Genomic DNA, 19,824 nt, shown 5'->3' with positions numbered 1-19,824 from the left:
CCAATTTCTAATACACTGCAGTTATTGTCACCACCGACTCCCTCTGTTGACCTAGTGAGGGTGTAGATAGCATCCCCAGGTTCACTTATTAGAAAGTCTTAATGATGGTTATTAAAAAGTGTTACTAAAGAGGGGGAGGAAAAGAAAAATGATAGGGAAAGCCACTTTTAGACTATCTGTGGGTGGTAATCAGTGTTTGACCTTTGTTGGCATTGTGGGTAACAGAGTCCTTGTTGACTCACAGGACAAACAGCCACAGGGGCCCTATAGCTCCCCATTGGTTTCAGGCTATGACTCATAAAATAGCAGCGTGTGCATAACTCTGTAAAAGTTGAGCAGGAGAAAAATCAAAACACGGCTCAGTTAACAGAAATTGGAGAGAAATCTGAAGAGAGAGGTATGACAGCAAGTAATATACAGGCTTTCATCACACTGCTTTGGCATGGACAAGTTAGAAGGAAAATCATCACTATACATGGAATTTCAATTATTTTTTGATGTTTCCTACAGATGATGTGGAGTGAAGGGATGCCAAAATTTTAAGAAATTGAAATGAAAACATGATAACTTTGATAAGTTTTTTCCCCCCACAAAAAAACCAAGACAAAAAAAAACTAGTCCTAACTAGTTCTGCACAGTAAGTCGGTATTGGACTGTGGCATGCTATACTGTACCACATGGCTATTAAATCCAACTTAATTTAAAGGGACATTTTTAATAAATTTATTCAGTGATGCTTTTACATTACATACATATAATCTATAAGCTAGTTCTATAAGCTTATTTAGCTGTATTAAAAAAAACATTTTATTTTGCAAAATGAAATTATATTGTTGCTAAGTAATATTGATTCAAGGGAAGAGAGGTATGCATGAATGCCAAAACATTTTGAAATGAGTCAATAAAAAATAAATAAATAAATAAAAATCTGTACTGGGAGAAGTCAGTAATCCATAGGTTATTTCACATAGCTTGCTCCCTATATGTAATGTTACTATTGAACACTAACGAGGTGTGAAGGCCAATTCTCACCCTGAGTGATGAAAACTGATGGTTTTCTTTATCACAGCATAGCAGACAGCCTCCATACATTCCAATATTAGCCTCATGGCTCACGCCTGTGCTCTGTATGCACAAAGTGGCCATGGTTATTTACTTTCACACCCTCAAGTGCTCTCACACACATGGAGCTTGACGGCCTTCAGTGCTGATCAAACATGACGGGGTATGTGTCGCAGCAGCAAATCTGTTTTGTCAGGTAGGGAGACGACCCTGGTCAATGTTGCTTCCTGAAACGACCTTCCCTTTCATCAAGTGGCGAGATGAATTACTGAATCGTTACACTGACCAGCTCCATATATTAGGTGGCCACAGTGCTAAATTCGATGGGATGCTCTTTTTACTTTCCCACTGAAGGGTAAGGTGCGACTGTGAGTGTGTTTCTGACAAAAAAGAGAGGGGAAGAAGGTGATCTTTAGTGGGTCTGACTATTTCGACTCTGATGGCCACCAGTGTGAGATGGAGGTCACCGTCACCTCAAAATACTCTTCGATAAATGAGTTAACCCTTGTACTGTAAATCACTACTCTGATGGAAAGAGAGAAAGGTGAAAGCCAGGACAATGCAAGGGTCGGGGACACCTTTACACAGCGGACAGAGGTGACAGCCAATCAAATAGTGAGATGATAGATGGGCCTCATGAAAGGGAATGAGGTGTGTGTCCTTTGCCTTTGTGAGGAAGATGGGATCTAATGAAGGATCCTGAGGACTTAGCATGTCAGCAACCATTCAGAGGCTGTAGGACATCCTTATGTCCTCATCCATTCGCCTAATGAGTTCTGTACAGTATGGGGAATGGAAATAAGCCATCTTTCAATACACAGTAAAAAAAGTACCAGTTAATTTGACAGTTCTGCATTAGCAGCTAATACCTGACGTCTTCACCAAGACAAATGATATAAACAATAAAACCGTGAAAAGTGTCATAAACCAAATCCAGTATGGTTTCTTTTCTTACACTGGAAAGAAATTCAACTTCTAGTGGAGCTTAGCGCTAAACCGCAAAGCATGTATTGCCTTGACAACTGAGCTTCTCAAGGCTGATGTTTTTACATCTGGCTGAGTGATGGCAGGTTGGATAGAAGCAGCAACACAACCAAGACTTTTCTTGTTGATCCAGACATACGCTTTGGGTTTGGACAGATGCAGTGTACAGACGTCTTGCTGTTCTCAATGGGCCGTAACGTGAGTGTGGTTATACTCAGTTTCCAGTGGAGAGTCGGTGTACTTTCATAAAACATTCGTCATAAAAGGTACAAAAATAACAAGGGGCTGTTATTTATTCTCTTCAGTGATAATGACAGGTAGAAGATGACGGAAAGTCATTGAAGTCACCGTAAAATGCAAACGATGAAGGAAAAAGTCAGAATTTTTGTAATCAGCATCAATAAGAACTGCCACAGCTGGATCTGAAGGTCCTGCTTGTATTAGCATGGAAAAAGAGCAAACTCCAAGTCACACATGACACATTTCCATAAGAAAAACATGCATCATTCATGGTTCATCAGCTGCACATTTATTTATCCTTGAAAGCATTCAACTAGGTCATCATCAATTCCACGATGTCAATCCAATGACGTGCACCTATGATTTATATTCACATAATTAGGAAAGACTATCAACCCAATTTCAATTTCATAATGCTGCAAAAATGAATACATACAAGAGACTATTTTTGTGCCACAGAGCTACAACTGTAAAAACCACATTGCATCTCTTTGTACTGTTGCACAGAGGATGACAATGTCATCAGAAGTGATTATTCTGCTACTGGCATGTTCAATGACCTCTACACTGAAAGGGAACTTAGAAAATGCTGTAAAAAATACAGCACTTCACAACACATACCACTATGCTGTGTGCTGCACTGAAGCACGAGCACAGATTCAACACTCTCGTCTCTTTTCATACACTGAGGTTGAGTAATTCTTCTCTGAAAGCTCAATAAAGCCAGTAAACCCACTGTACACTATGTTGATATCAAACAACCAGGCAGGACTGGCACTACTGAGACTGAAGAAAAGCTGACACCATTTCCACCAAGTCTTTGTGCAATAAATTGATTCTGTGAGTTACTACCACAGCTTAGGGTATAGGGAGCAGATTTGCTGTTTTATGAGTCTAAATGAAAAATGAGAGAGAGAAAGCAGGTGACAAAAAGAGATTTAGAGAGTGAAAATGAAAAAATGTGACGAGTGTGAAGAATGTGGAAGTCTCTTGTGTCCTCTGGGGCATCGAGTTTATGTGAGAGGTCGTTAATGTGTCTTTTATTTCTGAATCTGTAATTGTGCTGAGATGAGTTACTGTGCACCTTTTGCCTTCCCCTGGCATGGTTGGCATATCAGAATAGTGTTGCGGAGTAGAAACTAATTCTACAATATGATGAAAGTGATTGGGTTAAATAAGTCTCTTACCTGGAGTGGGTGTGGTCTCCAATTTGTCATGCTCTTCATGCCACTGCATGGTGCGGTGGTAGCTCAGCATCACCTCCCACAATGCCTTGCACAGGTCTGTCAGGCAGGGAATGTAACTGTCTGGGGTGATATGCTGCAAACAGAGGTAATGAAGTCAAGGTCAATGATGATCTTTCCTGTATGAATTACTTAAGATAGATTTTATTATTCTACCTTTGTGTCATATGTTTCTGTATGCTTTGACCTGTATTGCATTTAGCTGAAGGAAACGGAGGATAATTATAGTTTTGGAACATACAGTGCTGGACTACTTTAAAATAAATTAATAGATTCAGCAGAGGCAAAAAAAAACTGCTCATCTGTCCTCGACATTATGCCTAATTAATGCCTGCTTATATTTGTCATTCAAGGACACTGTGTTGGAAAACATCTAGTTTGTGTCACAAGAAACACTTTCATGTTACGTAAGAGCCAATTTATGTAAGGACTGATTAAAATGAGGATACCTTGCTAATACTTGGAACATAGATTTAAAAATATCTCTGATGTGAGCATTAGGTGGGCTGTTATACTATATTATCTCCAACAACTTTGTTAATGAGTTTCAAATTAACATACAGCGATGATTCTCAATTGTTATAATTGCATTAAAGTGAGGACTTGAACAAGGTTCAAAATCAAAATTAACACCCGCCAAGCGCCAAACGCAGGTAAATTTTGGGTTTGGTGGAAAAATAAATTGGGGTCACCGACCAGATCACCAGGTTTACATCGCTGTGTTATTTTATGTGCTTAGACGGCTGAGACTGGCTGAGACTAATGTGACCCTCACAGTCCACTGTACCCATCATGAGGTGAGCGAATCAAATCAATGATTTATTGATTTGATGAAGACGAAAAGAAAGACAAAGAGAAAAGTCACAGAGGTTGGCGTTTTTGCGAGAGGTGGCATCTGCATGATGCAGGAGTCCCGAGATCCTGGCTAAAATATGAAGCTCAAAACCACAGTGTGTCCTGTGGTGTCGGAAAATTCGAAGGCCTAATTTTAAGGATGGTAATGAGCAGGGTTTTGAGAACAGGGGTGACATAGACATGTCTGCTGATGAGGTGTGGGAGCAGAGTACATGAGTTAGGTAAAGGCAGTTAGTATTCAGTATGTACTCTATGTTGGGTTCTGTTTATGCTTCTGTATTCATATTCTGTGTGTGTGTGATACTGGAAAAGTGAAATGAAAGAGTTAAAGTGAAACAAAGTAATGCATTGATAGGGTTAATTCTTTTCTTTTTTTTAATTGAAAAAGCTCAGAATAACAGTTGTAAATCCAATATTATCTATTCATAATTTTCTCTTTAAAGTGATGCTAAGGATGAGTTTGCATACTAAAAACTCAAGATAATTATTTTTAGTCATATAATGCATAATGCAGTTTTATGGCCATTAAAAATATTTTGGCTCAGCTAATTCTCTCAGTTTTCTCATTGGCAGAAGAGCCAAAAAGTTATCTGTGAAGGAACTATCCTCGAAGTATTTTAAAAATCAAATGGATCTCCAAGAGTTTTTCACCTTCAGGACAATAATATAATGTATGGTTGTCATGGTTACAGTACTGGTGTCAAGTTCATATGCATAATCTTTTTGATATATCCAACACAGAGTACTTGTATAACACATGTTGTACTGTAGATGTATAACATGTCTATGCAGATGTGTAATCAAGCAATGTCAATGCATCAGCTGTGATATAATATTCATATCCCAAAGGCATGAAGTCAGTTATTGCTTTCAAAAAAGGACAACTTTATTATTTCTACACAGACTTTTATTGTAGATTGGAGTTTTAAGCATGAATTTACAAATGTAAAACATCATTAGTGTTATCTACCTACCAAGTTATCTGACAATATCGCTTAACCCATGAAATAATGACAACCCCGGCATAGAGCTTTGTTAATAATCACAGTGAAAAAAAAGAAGAAAAGACAGCTAAAAATGTATGATAGAAAGTACTTAAAGGATATTGCACACTGCTGCTTTTCCTGCAGACATCTATGTACACTATTTCATGCGTGTATTAAATTAAAATGTGGCCCAGCTGGCACAATAGTGGCCACTGACAGTTCAAGGCTCTGCAGAACAACTCACCAATCGAGCCCTGTCAACATGTTCTGAGACTAATTCATCACTGCCAGATGAAACTGTGCTGTTGACAGCAGCTGCACTGTACTTTGTTTAAACCACAATTATGAATGAGTGTTTGTAGACCCCCTCTACTTCTCACAAAAGCGTTGTAAATTACACGCCAGAAGCCTCACACATGCTGAGAGAGAAAACAGTACAGAGCCAAACGGACCCCGACTGTGCAAAGACTAACATGAGTAAAGTCCCACACCTTCTCCTGGCTTTTTCTCCTGGCGTGTCTGAGTGGCAAACCACCCGCTTGCCAGGACCATCTCTCAACAAAACATTTCTAAGTGAGACATCTGAGGTAGATTTACTACTGTAAGCCTTAAGACAGATAAATTACATAACAAGAGTGGATCCACTGCTGTCAAGCAATGTTGTTAGAGATGATTTAGTGTTGAAAGGATTAAATGCTATTAATTCAACGCCCAGGTCTCAGAAATCACCATAAAGGTGGGAAAAGTCAGTTAGTGATATACTGCGGTGTATAAAACAAAGAAAACTAGAGGTGAGGTGATGTTTTTATACATATTTTACTTTTAATAGACATCAGATTTTTAAGCATCCATTCTCGATAGCACATTAAAACAGCATGCCCTGGAAAACCTCTAGTGATGACAGTCAGTCAATTATGCTCTTACCAGTGTAATAAATCCTAATTTGAATTTGTTTTAACTGCACTCAAACTTGAGAGGTTTTAATACCTTTGCTGCAATGGACATTAAATTTTTGTGTGTGTGTGTGTTTTTTTTCCCTAGAGGGTGTTTTTGTAACCATGAAATATGGCAAACTGATCCGCAAAAGCAACATTTTAACAACAAAAAATAAATGTGTATAACTCTACGTCCACAGAAAAGTATTCACAGAGGTGAATAATAAACTTCACCTTATATGGTTTTTTTTGTTTTTAAAAGCCATATATGGCTTCAATGGCAACTGCAGTGAATCTACTGTTTAAGATCTTTGTAACCACACAGTCTGGGTGTCATTTATGAGTTGAGTTGACTGCAATAACCTTGCATTACTCCTGTTGGCATTGAGTTTCTAGCACCATCTGAGCCATGAACACCACAGACCACAACCAGCCAGCTTCTTTCCTTTATGGATAGAAAACTGACATTCTGTATACGTGTAATACTGATATATTTATAATTTTAGTAATGTAAAATATTAAAAGGAAACATTTAAAAAAAAATCAGTACAAAAAAGTGTGATGCTCATATCACCAGGGCTAATAACATTGATGAATAACTATAATCACATTGTCATAGAGCATATACTGGATTGCTTTATAAGTTATATCCGTGAAGCCAAGGTTCAGTGACTTTATGAGGTATTATAAGTAGTTTTGTCTCTTACAATTACTGATTTCTTGTTCCAGTCTTAGTAAAGTGCCCCATATTCAATGCAATAATTAATATGGCTCCATATTGGCCTAAGTACTACATCACAGTCAAGTCATCGTGGCTCTTCTGTTGCCTTAACAAACATTATCAATCTGGGTACACTATTTTAGCATACTTTAAGCATATTACTATGCTTTCTGTTATGACTACAATAAATAATTTTACATCATAATTAGAAATATTAGAGTCTGTAGGCTATATCATAATTATATTTTTTTACGGACAATCAATCGAAGTAAGTGAGCACCAGCTTAGTGGACCAACCTGAAATAAATAAATACAGATAAAGTTACAAACAGGCTCCAGCAGCACCGGTCAGATAGGTGAGCTAATGAACCAGATCTGACAGGACCAGTCTTACGTTTGACACTCCATGTTCTCCACCAGCCAAACGTATCACAGCAGCATGTTGCCAAGCAACTGGGGTGAGGGAAGACGATGTGGGGGTAAGAGGTGTGAGTATGTGAGGAAAAAGTAATCTCAGCTACACCTACACACAACTTCTGCCCTGTTTGTGTGTGTGTGTGTGTGTGTGTGGGCGCTAAAGGATACAACTGAAAAGCACATCTGCATGTTGCACCTGCAGTGATGTCACATTCAATTGCTTTTTTAAATGAACGTCATTTTTGCTGGAACCAGCAATCACCCTTGCTGGACACAACGTCCTTAACAAATACAGTGATGAGAGCTCGGAGAAGGTGGGTGTGGGATCTATTTTAGAACAGCCATTTGGGTTTTTTTTAAGACGGTTACCCATCATTATGTATGTAACATATGCCCAGCTGCGTCAGGGAGGTTTTGAAAAGAAAAACTCTTTTGAATTGGGAGAGTGGATTAAACATGAAAGAAATGCTTGTTTAACATTAAATCTGCAGGTACCCTTGATTTAGCAGATTCACTTCACTTCATGACAATCCCGACCCCCACCCCACCTCACCCCCTTCAAAAAAAAGATAAGTAAACAGATTCAGTCAACAGATACAGTCAATATAAAAAGCCTACGCGCTCTTATGAAATGGTGGGCTTTTGAAATGTAAAGAAAGAAATAACAACAACATAAATGTCAGATTTGTTCCACCTTTAATGTGATCTTCCAACAAACAAAAATCCAGAGAAAAATAACAAATCATTAATCATTAGGAACATTTAAAAAACAAACAAACCCTGCAACACACTGATTACATAAGTCTGCACACCCCGCTCAACTAATACTTTGTGGAGGCACCTTTTTCATTCATTACAGCATCAAGTCTTGTGAATACGACTTTGGAATTTTATCCCACTCTTCTCTGCAAAAAAGTTCAAGTTCCTTCAAATTGTGTGGGAATCTCCTGTGTACAGCTCTCTTTAGGTCATTTCCACATATTTACGATGGGATTGAGGTCTGGGCTCTGACTGGGCCATTCCAAGACTTTGATTTTCCTTTTCTGAAGCCATGCCTTGGTTGACTTGGATGTGTGCTTTGGGACATTGTCATGTTGGAATGTGAAATTCCTCTTCATCTTCAGCTGTCTGACTGAGGCCAGCAGGTTTTGTGCCAAAATATCTTGATATCTGGAGCTATTCATTATCCCGTCTATCTTGACAAGAGCCCCTGACCCAGGCCGAAATGCAAAAAAATTCAAACCTTTGTCTCGTCAGACTATCAGACATTGTCCCACATGGTTTGGGGTGACTGAATGCATCGTTCGGCATAATTCAGACAGGCTTGGATATTGCTTTTTGAAAGAAAGGGTTTCCGTCTTGCCACCCTACCCCATATCCCAGACATGTGCCAGAAATTCCTGTAGTTCCTTCAATGTTGCTGTTGGCTTCTTGGTAGCCTCCCTGATAAGTTTTCTCCTCATCCTCTCATCAACTTTGGAGGGTCATCTTGATCTTTGCAATGTCTCCATGGTGCCACATTTTCTCCCTTATTGATAATGGTTTTGACAGTGCTCCATGGTACATCCAATGCCTTCGATATTCTTTTACATTCCTCTCCTGATTGGTACTTTTCAACAATTAGATCTCGCAATTTCTTTGGTAACTCTTTGGGGACCATGGTTCTCCCAGTGGGATGCAACACCAAACATTCAAGCAAATCCAACAGCAACAGCTGACTTTCATCTGGTTTTAATCAGAATCACTTTCATTGATGGCAGGTGTATGCTATTTACCTACAAGTATGATTCTGAATGTGATTGGTTAACTCTGAACACAGCTAATCCCCCCATTATGAAAGGGTGTGCAGACTTATGCAATAAGAGTGATTTTTGTTTGTTGGAAGATCAAGTTAAAGATGGAACAAATGTGATTATGTGTTGTTATTTCTGTCTTTACATTTCAAAAATGTGCAATTTCATAGGGGTGTACAGACTTTTTATATCCACTGTGGTCAGCGATCTGTAGACCTGCTGTGCCAGCAAAGAAACAAAGTACACTCTCCTAAAGAGGAATCTGTCTTTCTCACAGACACACTATTAAACACAACTTGGTGTGCAGGTCTGTAATGCCTGTCTGCTTTAACTTTGAGCCAACATACTGTACGTTCTCATCAAAACATCTAGGCAATTAGATACAGTGCTATGAGACTTATAAGTCATCAGACGTTTCTTGTTAACTTAAAAGGGAATCACACAGTTTCCCATGGAAACTTTTAACAACTGTGTGAAGAGATAATATATGTCCATTTTAATGTTGGGGGGGGCAACTCTACACAGTGACAAATGTACTGTACATATTGGCTTATATGGTCCAGAACAGAAACAATTTCACACATCCTGACAAACATGATTGGGCTATATGTTGTAACATGAGACATGTGATAGCAAAATCCAGATGAGGAAGTCCATTTTACCAGTTGTAACTTTGCAGACTTTGAAAGAATGTTTATTCCAGTAGAAAAAAAATATTTTAAAGTTCCTCTTTCTTTGCCAATTCATTGACATTTTTGTTAAAACGACCAGTCTTCATTTAACCAGCTTCCAAAGTTCTTGTAAGGCTCCACTTGACTCTGAATAATTACACTCTTCAATGTAAAAATATAATACCACCCTGCACCTCCCAATTAATCTACTAGCAGTAAAGACAATGTCATTTGTGTTTCAACTGAAACCACTTATTGATACTGTTGCCAAAGCCAATACCTATTTAGCGTATCCAAAAGAATGCAGAGGTCCACCATACCAAAAGCTTTTGATGATTGAATAAATAGTACAGTACATGTTAATAGCTTCCTGTCACTGTCACAGTGCTTTGACCAGGCCTAAAACCAAATTAGAGAATCAGATATGAGATGGTGATTTCCCACAGGAACATATTTTGGATCATCTGCTCCATGTTTCATGTTGTATTACTTTTATCATGCATCATCTCAAAAACTTACCACATGCCAAAACAAGATTCATAGCACATAGAAATTTTGTCAAAGGTACTAAGTGTCCATGGAATTCAGAGGGATTTTTTGTTGTTTTTAAACCACTGACTCCCCAGAAAAACACAAGAACCTCCCAAGAAACTAAAAAGTAAAAGATCTAATCAACTGGGGTCCTGGCCTGAGGGTCATAAATCAAACAAAACACTCCCCTTCATGATTAACAGCTGCAGCTCTTAGATTCTATCACTTAGATTATATTCTCCCTGTGACAGAGTAATAAAAACTACAAAAGTTGTCTGATGAATGCCAAAAACTAGGTGCTGGTTATGGCAATGGCATATATCAAAAATGACTGCATAGGAAGCTCCAATAATTTTATTTTATAATTGGCGTTTTGTCCACATTTGGTCTTTCTCAAGGCAAGTTCAATAAAAGTTTCAGATACAGCCTTGGATATACATTACGCATCTCACATCCAGTACTTAATACATACATAATCAGTGACATCAACAGGTTACAAGAGTACACCTGAGTTCATCGCAATCGCTGAATACTACAAAAAGTTAAGAGCACATCAAAGTAAAGTGTCATCTTACCAGAGTGATTAAAAACTACATGACCAATTTTCATCGAGCTGGGGAGACAGGTTGCACAATGATTGGTTTCATTCTGTAATTAGGCTATGTGCAGCCATGTTTGACTGAACACAAAAAGCTGGCCTAGGATCACTGCACTACTTAATATGAAAAAGCATCCACTCACACCACAGCCTCGCAAAATGGTCCATCCTTCATACAGTGGCGCTAAAGGTCAACTTATGTCAAAATAATGGCACAGCACAAAGGAGAGTGGAATGAATCACTTTAGGTAACAGATGAGCAGCTGTTTGATATTATTGTCATTTGTTTCTCTATCATCAGAAAAGTAATGGCTTTGATAAACACAAGTAAAAATAATGCTAACAGGCTTAAGATCCACTAGAAGCTTCCGGAGGCCCCAAACTAATGAATCTATTATTCTTAGCAGAAATATTTACAGCTATTTTTTATTCTGGCAAGCCGCTGATTGTCTGGATGAATATCAATACTATAAATACTGTATATAGTCCAGCTTTTACAGTCACCTCCTCTGAGATGAAAACTTCCTATTTCCATCAGGAGAAAAGTCAGACAGACCAGGGGATTGATAGGGAGTGAAGCTAGCCAATAATGATGAGATGTTGATGTAAAATTAATAAGACCCTTTCACAATCAGAACTGACCTTTCGGAGTGTTCCCTTTTCCCTTGAATTTTAAGTCGCATAAGTAAGAGGCAAGTTCAGAGGGTCTAATGTGGGCTCTAACATTTTTTAACCTTTGTTTATCAAGGGAATAGCAACTGAATAAGTTTGCTCTTCTACACAAACAATCCAATCAATACAGTAGTACAAAATTAACACATTCCCCGCTGGGCAGGTGAGTGTTCGATGCCTTGCTCAAGAGCAAATCAATAAAGCCAGTTAAAAGAGGACAGAGCATTTTCTGCAACCACTTTTTTTTGCAGCCGGTCTGTTGATTTGAACAGGAAACAACTTGTCACCAGGGCTGCAACTAACCATCATTTTCATTATTGATTAATCTGCCAATTATTTTCTTGATTAATCAATTACATGCTTGCTCTTTAAACGGTGAAAAATGTCAATCAATGTTTCTCAAAGCCCAAGATGCAACCTCAAATGTCTTGTTTTGTTGCAATCAACAGTCACAACCCAAAGATATTTGGTTTACTATCATAGAAGACTAAGAAAACCAGAAAATATTCAAATTTAAGAAGCTGGAGAATTCAACACAACTCAGCATGATTAATTAATTATCAAAGTAGTTGGCAATTAATTTTCTGCCGATTGACTGACTGAATAATCAACTAATCGTTGCAGCTCTACTTATCACAGATATATTTTTATACCAGTTAAAGAGACCTAGGAAACTATGCCACAAATTGATGCCTCCACGTTGAAATTCACAAAAATTCTCAGAAAGAGATTGTTTTCTTCAATGTGAAGGGCATTTCACAGACTCAGAAAGGTCAAAAAAGACAGGTTTTTTAGCCAATCTTCATATTTTTAGCACCTCTTCAACCAGCTCACTCCAGTGTCTGAACCATATAAACTACATAGGCACTTGTTTCACACAGGTACTTCAATTAGTCCTCCTTTTGACATTTTTTATGGCAGGTAGATAAGTGCCCACTTAAGGTATAAAATGTGCCAAAATAGAAACTAGCCTCATATAAAATAATCCAACGTAATGCATAAAAGTAAGCTCCACACTTGATCTTCCCATAAGAGTCACTGCAGACAGGCTGAAAATGCAGTCAGCCACACAGATGAACTGTGTGTGGGTGTATACACATCTCTTCATTTGAGTGTGTGCCTATGTGTGTGTTCGTGCTGCCCTATCAATCATGATCACACAGCCTAAAGTGTAATGACACATCCCATCAATCTTAAGTTGGTAAGAGCATTTGTACAGTATATATGCATGTGTGTGTTTGTGGTATCAGTGGAATCATCCAGGCAACACAGCAAATTGACAGGGCATCTACCAAACACAAGTAAACATCAGGACATGTCTGTAACTAGCGTACAGTTGCATGCACGCAGTATTTCAGGGGATCCATGACACTGATTTCCAGTAGCCTAAGCCTAATAAGGGTTAGCTCCACAGGAAAAACAAAAAAGGGGTCAAAAACAACAGGTACGGACCTGAATGAATGTTTTGTTTCTCTGAGTGTTTAATATACTTTAGATAACATCGCAAAAGTTTAGTGAAAGACAGCTGGAAGTAGTCCAGTTCCCTACAGAGGATAACCTTAAAAAATACCCTGAAAGTCATAAGAATCTCAAAAATGTCCAATTTCTCTAGAGTTGTGTCTTGTTATCTTTTGAAATTAATGTACGCAAAATAGTGGCAGATTGAAAAGAAGCATCATTTCTATATGGAAAAAAAGCTTTATTGTTTATCTGATTATTTTTCACCATAACTCAATCTCAGGTTTTTATTGCAGTGAATTATTCTGAGATGATCTCACATGTAATAGTCTAGAATAAAAATAAAGCTACTTTATTCAATGTTAACAGCTGTTACTCTCACAGACACTTTCCAAGAGGCACCCATTCCACCTTATTAATAATAGCAGTGCAATATAAACAAGGAGGATTATATTTGCACTGATAGCTTGACATATGCACTTTAAGCGTGTGTCTATAAACACAAACTGGATTGTTGATGAACTGGCATTACTGTCATTGGGCCTGTTGATACATGCATTGTGTTACTGTTTTGATGCTTTCAAGTCCCCCGTGTGCTCTCTGTCCAGCAGAGGCAGAGCCATATTTATAATTGCATAATTTATAACTGCAGCCACTTGTGTCAAGCTAACAAGCTAAAGTTCCTTGCCAGCAAGCTTCAACCTCACAACAATGAGAAAAAATCTCCCTCAGACCACAACTGAGAGTCTGTTAATACTTAAATAGCATCACTTCATCATCATCATCATCATCATCATCCACAGTTTTGTTCTGTTTGGAAATCCCATGCACTGTATGAGTGAACCTAAGCAATGTCAAGAAACTAAATTTTTAAAGAATCCTGGTCTATTTTGATCCATTATTCAGCTTTTACAATATCACACCAGCCAACTTGAATGCAGGCTACCACTGACACCCCTGGATCTAGACCCAGGTGCAACCAAAAGACGCCTTGACCTGGAACCCCCTGCCTTTATGAATGATATGTTGCTTTTTCCAGGCCACTTACCAACTGGGGTAGGAAATCATGTATAAACAGAAAGAAATAAAGAGTATTCAGCGAGGTGGAGAGGAGGAGAAACAGCGCAAAGCTCAAAGGTAAAGGGCAGGGTATTGTAGACATGAGCACAGCAGGCAATGCCCCTGGTAAAAGCTGTGCAGTCAAACAGCAAGACCAAACATGGAGCTAGAGGGTCAAGGAGGAAAAAAACTATGACATACCGGAAGAGACGGTAAAGAAACAAACTCTAACCTCTGATCAGGCAGGGATAACCTTTACCAATACCTCTACATACCCCTGTGCAGGACCTAAAGTACTATAGGTTAGGCTGTAACACAGCCCCTGGGACAACAACCCAATCCCAGCAATTTCAATGATGAATTGTTCAGGTTATGGCTTGCTGGCCATGTAAATGTGATTTATTGAAGTGGGCGGGAAAGACAAAAAGACAGACATCAGAGACAGAAAGAGGGAAGGAAAAAGACAGAGAGAAAACTAAGAGCCAATATGGAAAGCCCAGTCATGCTGCTGCAGTGTGTGAGCAAGATTATCTTGTAGTGAGAGGCAACGATAAGGCATGCATCTCACCAGAATAAGAACTTTTTTCCCCCTTTCTCTCAATCACTTTATCCACACTTTCCACTCCTCCTTCATTTCACTCTATTATGAAAATCTGTAGAATTCCTTGTCATGAAATACGGCATTTTTCGCTTGGCTACAAGGCAATAAGAAAGCTAGAGGAGGGTCGTGACTAAAAATGTGTGTGTGTACTATTAAAGTTTTCACTTAACTGACTAAAGACATGGTTAATCTTCACATTGGCATCCAACCAAAATTACATACAGAGTGGATGAATATTGGTGGAATAAAGTAACCACCCACCCCGAAACACACACAAATGCACACTCCAGTTTCCTTACCGTGCAAAGGTCCTTGTACTGCATTTTCTGGAACTTTGTATCAGCATTGCCGGCACACAGCTCCACGTATCCCAGCACCACTTGGAACACAGTGTTGTGGATGGCCTGGGTGAAGTGCATGTGCAGCTGGTCCATAGCAGTCTGCAAAGAGAACCAAAAACACACAGTTTTATGAAACCTATTATGTCAAGATGTCATTGTCATCTGCCAGTGTGGATCTGTGAAAAGGGCAAACAGCAGGGACACTACAAATCAAACTTCTTGGAGACACATACTGTATATTTGATATTTTGAATTACTTGCAGACGTATTATATTAGTTACATAAGATGGCACAAGGGCAAATGAGGATAACCGTCTACCCTGGGAACTGAAATGTTCAGGTTCAAGTGAAAATGGGCAATTTTGCTCCAAGAGTTTCCATGAATCACATCTCTGAAACCTGCTCAGTTTTCTGTGGAAATGTCATTAATGAGGCACTAAGGGCGAAGAAGAACAAACAGAGAACTCAATGGCAGAGACATATTAATGACATGTATGGTATGGTAGCACAGCTAACTGCCTCCAGCTCTGTTCACTCATGGCACCATTCATCTCATGTGAAACACCTCAAAGAATTTCATCAATATAATGATTCATTATCAAGGCACTCTAGTAGTATCCCCCTGTTATATATGACATATTAAATGTCATCTGTGAAAGAATGATATTTACTTTTTGGTGTATCCATGTTCCCTTCCAACTCTTCCATTATGACTTTGGATTTCTTATGTTTCCCAAAGTTGTTTGTCTTGTGTTTTTGACAACCAGAGACAGATTTTGAGTTTGTTGAAAGCATTGCTTTAAAGAGAAACTTAACACCCGCTGAACATCTTGTTTTTGCCTTAAGTAGTTAAAGAACCCCTCCAGTCAAAAATGTGTTTTTCTTCTTGAAACAGTTGAATGTTTGAGCTTCTCTGTGCAGAATGATGCATGTAAATGACACTAGAAAACTGTTTTCACATTCATCTCCTCAAGGACGTTTTTCTGTGCTTATCGAAAATCTGAGTTCAAGGGTGGGCCTTTGAGTGAAGTAGGAGACATCCTATGTCCAGCAGTTAAACTTTTGAACTGGAAAATATTTAAATATTCATAGATTCCGGAGTTTTTCATGAAGCAGAAGGAGTAGATGTAATTTTAAGGATTTTAACAAGATTATTCACTTAGCTGATTAACCTTCTTGTGGAAAACCCATATCAGACACGAGTCAGAAAGTATCAAGACAGACTATCGCACTGTTGGTTGGTCTTTACATGGGATTTATGTACAATAACAAAAGTATAGAATATAACCAGCCTTTTCCTTTGATAATACTAGTGCAGAGCTTGTTTGGAACGGGCCAATTGCTTTGCCTCCAGCCGCTACTTCAACGCACAGACAGATTAATACAGTTGATGTGAGGTGTGAATACACCAACAATCTGAAAAAAACTAACATTCTATTATACACAGATGTTATAAATAATAAGTGCGCTAATAGTAAATACATGTTCTTTTATGTTTATGTTCTTTGCATTTAAAAATAAAATAATATGCATCCTAAAATAAAGAGGACTGATCATATTGGGCTCTTAGATCCTTCCTATTTTCTGTGCTTTCAGTTTGGATTTGAGTGGGTATGTTTGCTCCAAAGATTTGTGCTTTGTCTGTATTAGCGCTTCACAATTGCAACGGTCTCTGAGCATATGAGACAAACTGGTTTTGAACTGCCTGTGGAAAATATTTTCTTCGTTTTACACGTAACTACAGTCATTGTGTGTGAGTGTCCATTCTTGATTAAAAGCTCTGTTTTTGCTGTCTACTTTTCTGTTTTTACAGCACTAATCTCTGACTCATGTCACACCTCGTCTCTGACATAATGGAGTCAGTTGGCAGAGCCCTGAAGCTCCACCCTGCTTCTGCACAGAGCGGAGTGGCTCGCTCATCGCTGGTTTATTCAAAGTGTATTTATATTAAATGTACTGCATGTCCAAATTGCACCAAATTCTGCACTGCACTCCCTTGAGTCCCAAACCATACACCCACGAAGTGTGGAGTCGATCGGATGAATGGTTCAAGAGATATGTGGAGGACATACATACATACAGACAGACAGGAATTCCTTGGGATTTTTCAATTATATAACCGTAAATGACTATAACTTCTGTCATTTTATCATTAGACTAACTGTTAACAATTACGGATTTCATTTTACAAATAAACCCAAAAATTGCTCTTACTGTCACCATGATTTCATAAAAAAACATCTGCAGTACAATCTTGCTCTACTGCACTGTGGTCTGTTTGCACTTTTAAATCCAAGTCTATTCTCCCTTATTCTCCTTCAAGGTCAAGTTACATTTACCATCATTTCCTATTTTCCAGCTCCCACCCACAGTCTTGCAGTGGGACCCTATAGTGAATTGAGGACACCAGAGTCGCAGGAGACGTGAGCACATTATTGAGCAAAGCCCTATAGGCAATGGGTGTTGCAGTGCAATTAGATTTTCTCACCGCAAGCTCATGACCACAAAATGTTGCCCCCATCCATTCTGACTTCTCGCTGCCACAAAAGTAATTTAAGCATTTCTTCCCTCCTTGCAGAGGGAGTTTCACTTCATCTGTCCTAAAAAGACTAGATAAAATCGCTGGGTGTACAAACCAGGGATTGTAGACAAGAAAAAGGAGGCTATGGCACCTCTCACCTAATAAATAGAATGGCCAGGCACCAAGCTTTAGACATAATTATTAATCAATTACACAAGCAAACAGGCTAATTTTTTCTGCAGCTAACTACATTAAACACACAGGTGTTTCATTCAGACAAATGGTGGAAGAGCAAACTGGGTGTCAGGTTCATTAGGCTAAGAGCAACCAGTGCATCTGAGCCAGGTAATGAGCATTAGAGCCAAGAGACCAATGTAAGGAGAAAGAAAATATAAATGATCTGAGATGATATTCTACTGTTTGTCAAGAGCTTTATGATGCTGATTATTACTTGGGATGACTCAGTTCATTTATGTATCCAACTGAGGAGTCAAATCAAAAGTGATAATGCAGTAAAAAAAACATTGCAGTTAGAGCTAAGACTCAGATAAACAACATGGCTAACTGCGAGAAACACAGATGCAGAGAGGCAAAAAAGGCAAGGATGAAAACAACAACACACACTTAGAGGCAATGGCAAGAGGCAGTCAACATCAGCTCCCTCGTTAGCCTTTGAGTCTGAAATGCTCATTATCACAGTAACAAGAAAAGCATTACTCATTCTCCACCAGCCTTGATGATGCCATCCCCAACTCAAGGATGGCTGTAAATGTCAAGTGGCATACAGCATATTTATTAACATCAACATTGGCTCAAGTCTGCAATAACAATGACATGCTCTGTTCATTGTTGTAAGTTAACAAGTGCATTCTGATTTCCAACTTCTACTGTCAAATACCCCTCTCGCATTAGTATTACCAAGTGTAATGTGGAGAAGCTGATATAAATTTGATTTTATAATGTCTCTCACATTAATTAATAGAAATTACACTGGTCCTATAACACTTAACAGCTTACAATACTTACAGTATAAAATTTTAGTAAAAAGTAGCTCTGTTCATGTTTGCACAGCATTGATTTACCCGGTGTAACTCAATTTCTGACTGGCAAGTCCATACTGTACATCCATCGAGTACAAACTGGCCCAGTCCCAAAGTCCACCTTAAGCTTTAATGAATATCACCTATATGCTAAGCGGAAATCTGTGAGTGCCGGAGACGCAAATGCTCTAAATGTTAGATAAGAAGCAGAACAGCATTTGTTTTTGTGTGTATGTGTGTGTATAACAAACACAGGAACCAAAAAGATTATTTTCAGACACATTTTTGGACATAAAAATGAAGGGAAGAAGGGACAGTGACAGGTAAGAATTTTAGTCAAAACAAATGAAAGAGATTTGGGCCAAGAGAGATAATTTAGGGGACTGAAAGGTGCACTAAAGAGAAGTTCTAGCATTAGCTAGCAACACTGTTTGAAAAAAATATACATTATATTATACAGTATATGGAAGAGCAAAGGCTGAAAGACAGAGTAAGACAGAGGGAGATTGGTATTAAAAGATAATCAGTGTGATTTAAGGTTATACTCTTTTTAGTAATTTTTAAACAGAATTTATTTTTTGGTTTTTAATATTTAGATTTTATAGCAGCTTCACATTTAACTGCTGCACTGGCAAAAAAAAGTCACATACTGTATAATGTTGATTGTAACACTATCATTTCTGCCTTTTTGATGTTTTGACAGCAGATTTTATATTATCCTATGGATTATTTTGGAGAAATGTGTTTCTTTTTGTGGGTGATTTCTGTGGGTGTCAGTTGATTGACAGTAAGCAGTGCATAACGCAATCACAAAGGATGACATGCATTCCCTGTGGCCTCGCTCATTCAATAAAAAGAGCCTAAAATATTCTCTACTCCAATAAGAAGACCCTGGATTCACTCACTGGAGTACAAAAAGGAACCACAAAGAGAAACTTGAATAAACCATATTACATGTTCATGTTTTCTGAGATGGTTTAACCCATCTGCCTGCGGAAGATTTTTTTTTTTTATACTGTTGTTGGACTAAAAGGTAGCCAAAAGTTCTGAAAGTAAGGGCATAAGCAAAAGCATATATGCAGTACATGAAGACAA

General features: G+C 38.4%; 1 protein-coding gene across 2 annotated transcripts in view; it reads right to left on the bottom strand.

Annotated features, from left to right (window-relative positions):
* vps50 (VPS50 EARP/GARPII complex subunit) overlaps positions 1-19,824 on the bottom strand; it is a 121,248-nt gene that overhangs the window by 56,595 nt on the left and 44,829 nt on the right. For both annotated transcript variants that reach the window (XM_042434658.1, XM_042434657.1), the window contains exons 12-13: positions 15,127-15,267; positions 3,474-3,606 (exon numbers count right to left, since the gene is read on the bottom strand). In XM_042434658.1, the coding sequence (XP_042290592.1) occupies positions 3,474-3,606; positions 15,127-15,267 (274 nt within the window). The remainder of the gene's footprint in view (positions 1-3,473; positions 3,607-15,126; positions 15,268-19,824) is intronic.

This window comes from Thunnus maccoyii, chromosome 15, assembly GCF_910596095.1.
Source record: "Thunnus maccoyii chromosome 15, fThuMac1.1, whole genome shotgun sequence".
Classification (NCBI taxonomy): domain Eukaryota; kingdom Metazoa; phylum Chordata; class Actinopteri; order Scombriformes; family Scombridae; genus Thunnus; species Thunnus maccoyii.
This window is presented reverse-complemented; position numbering and strand designations above follow the sequence as displayed.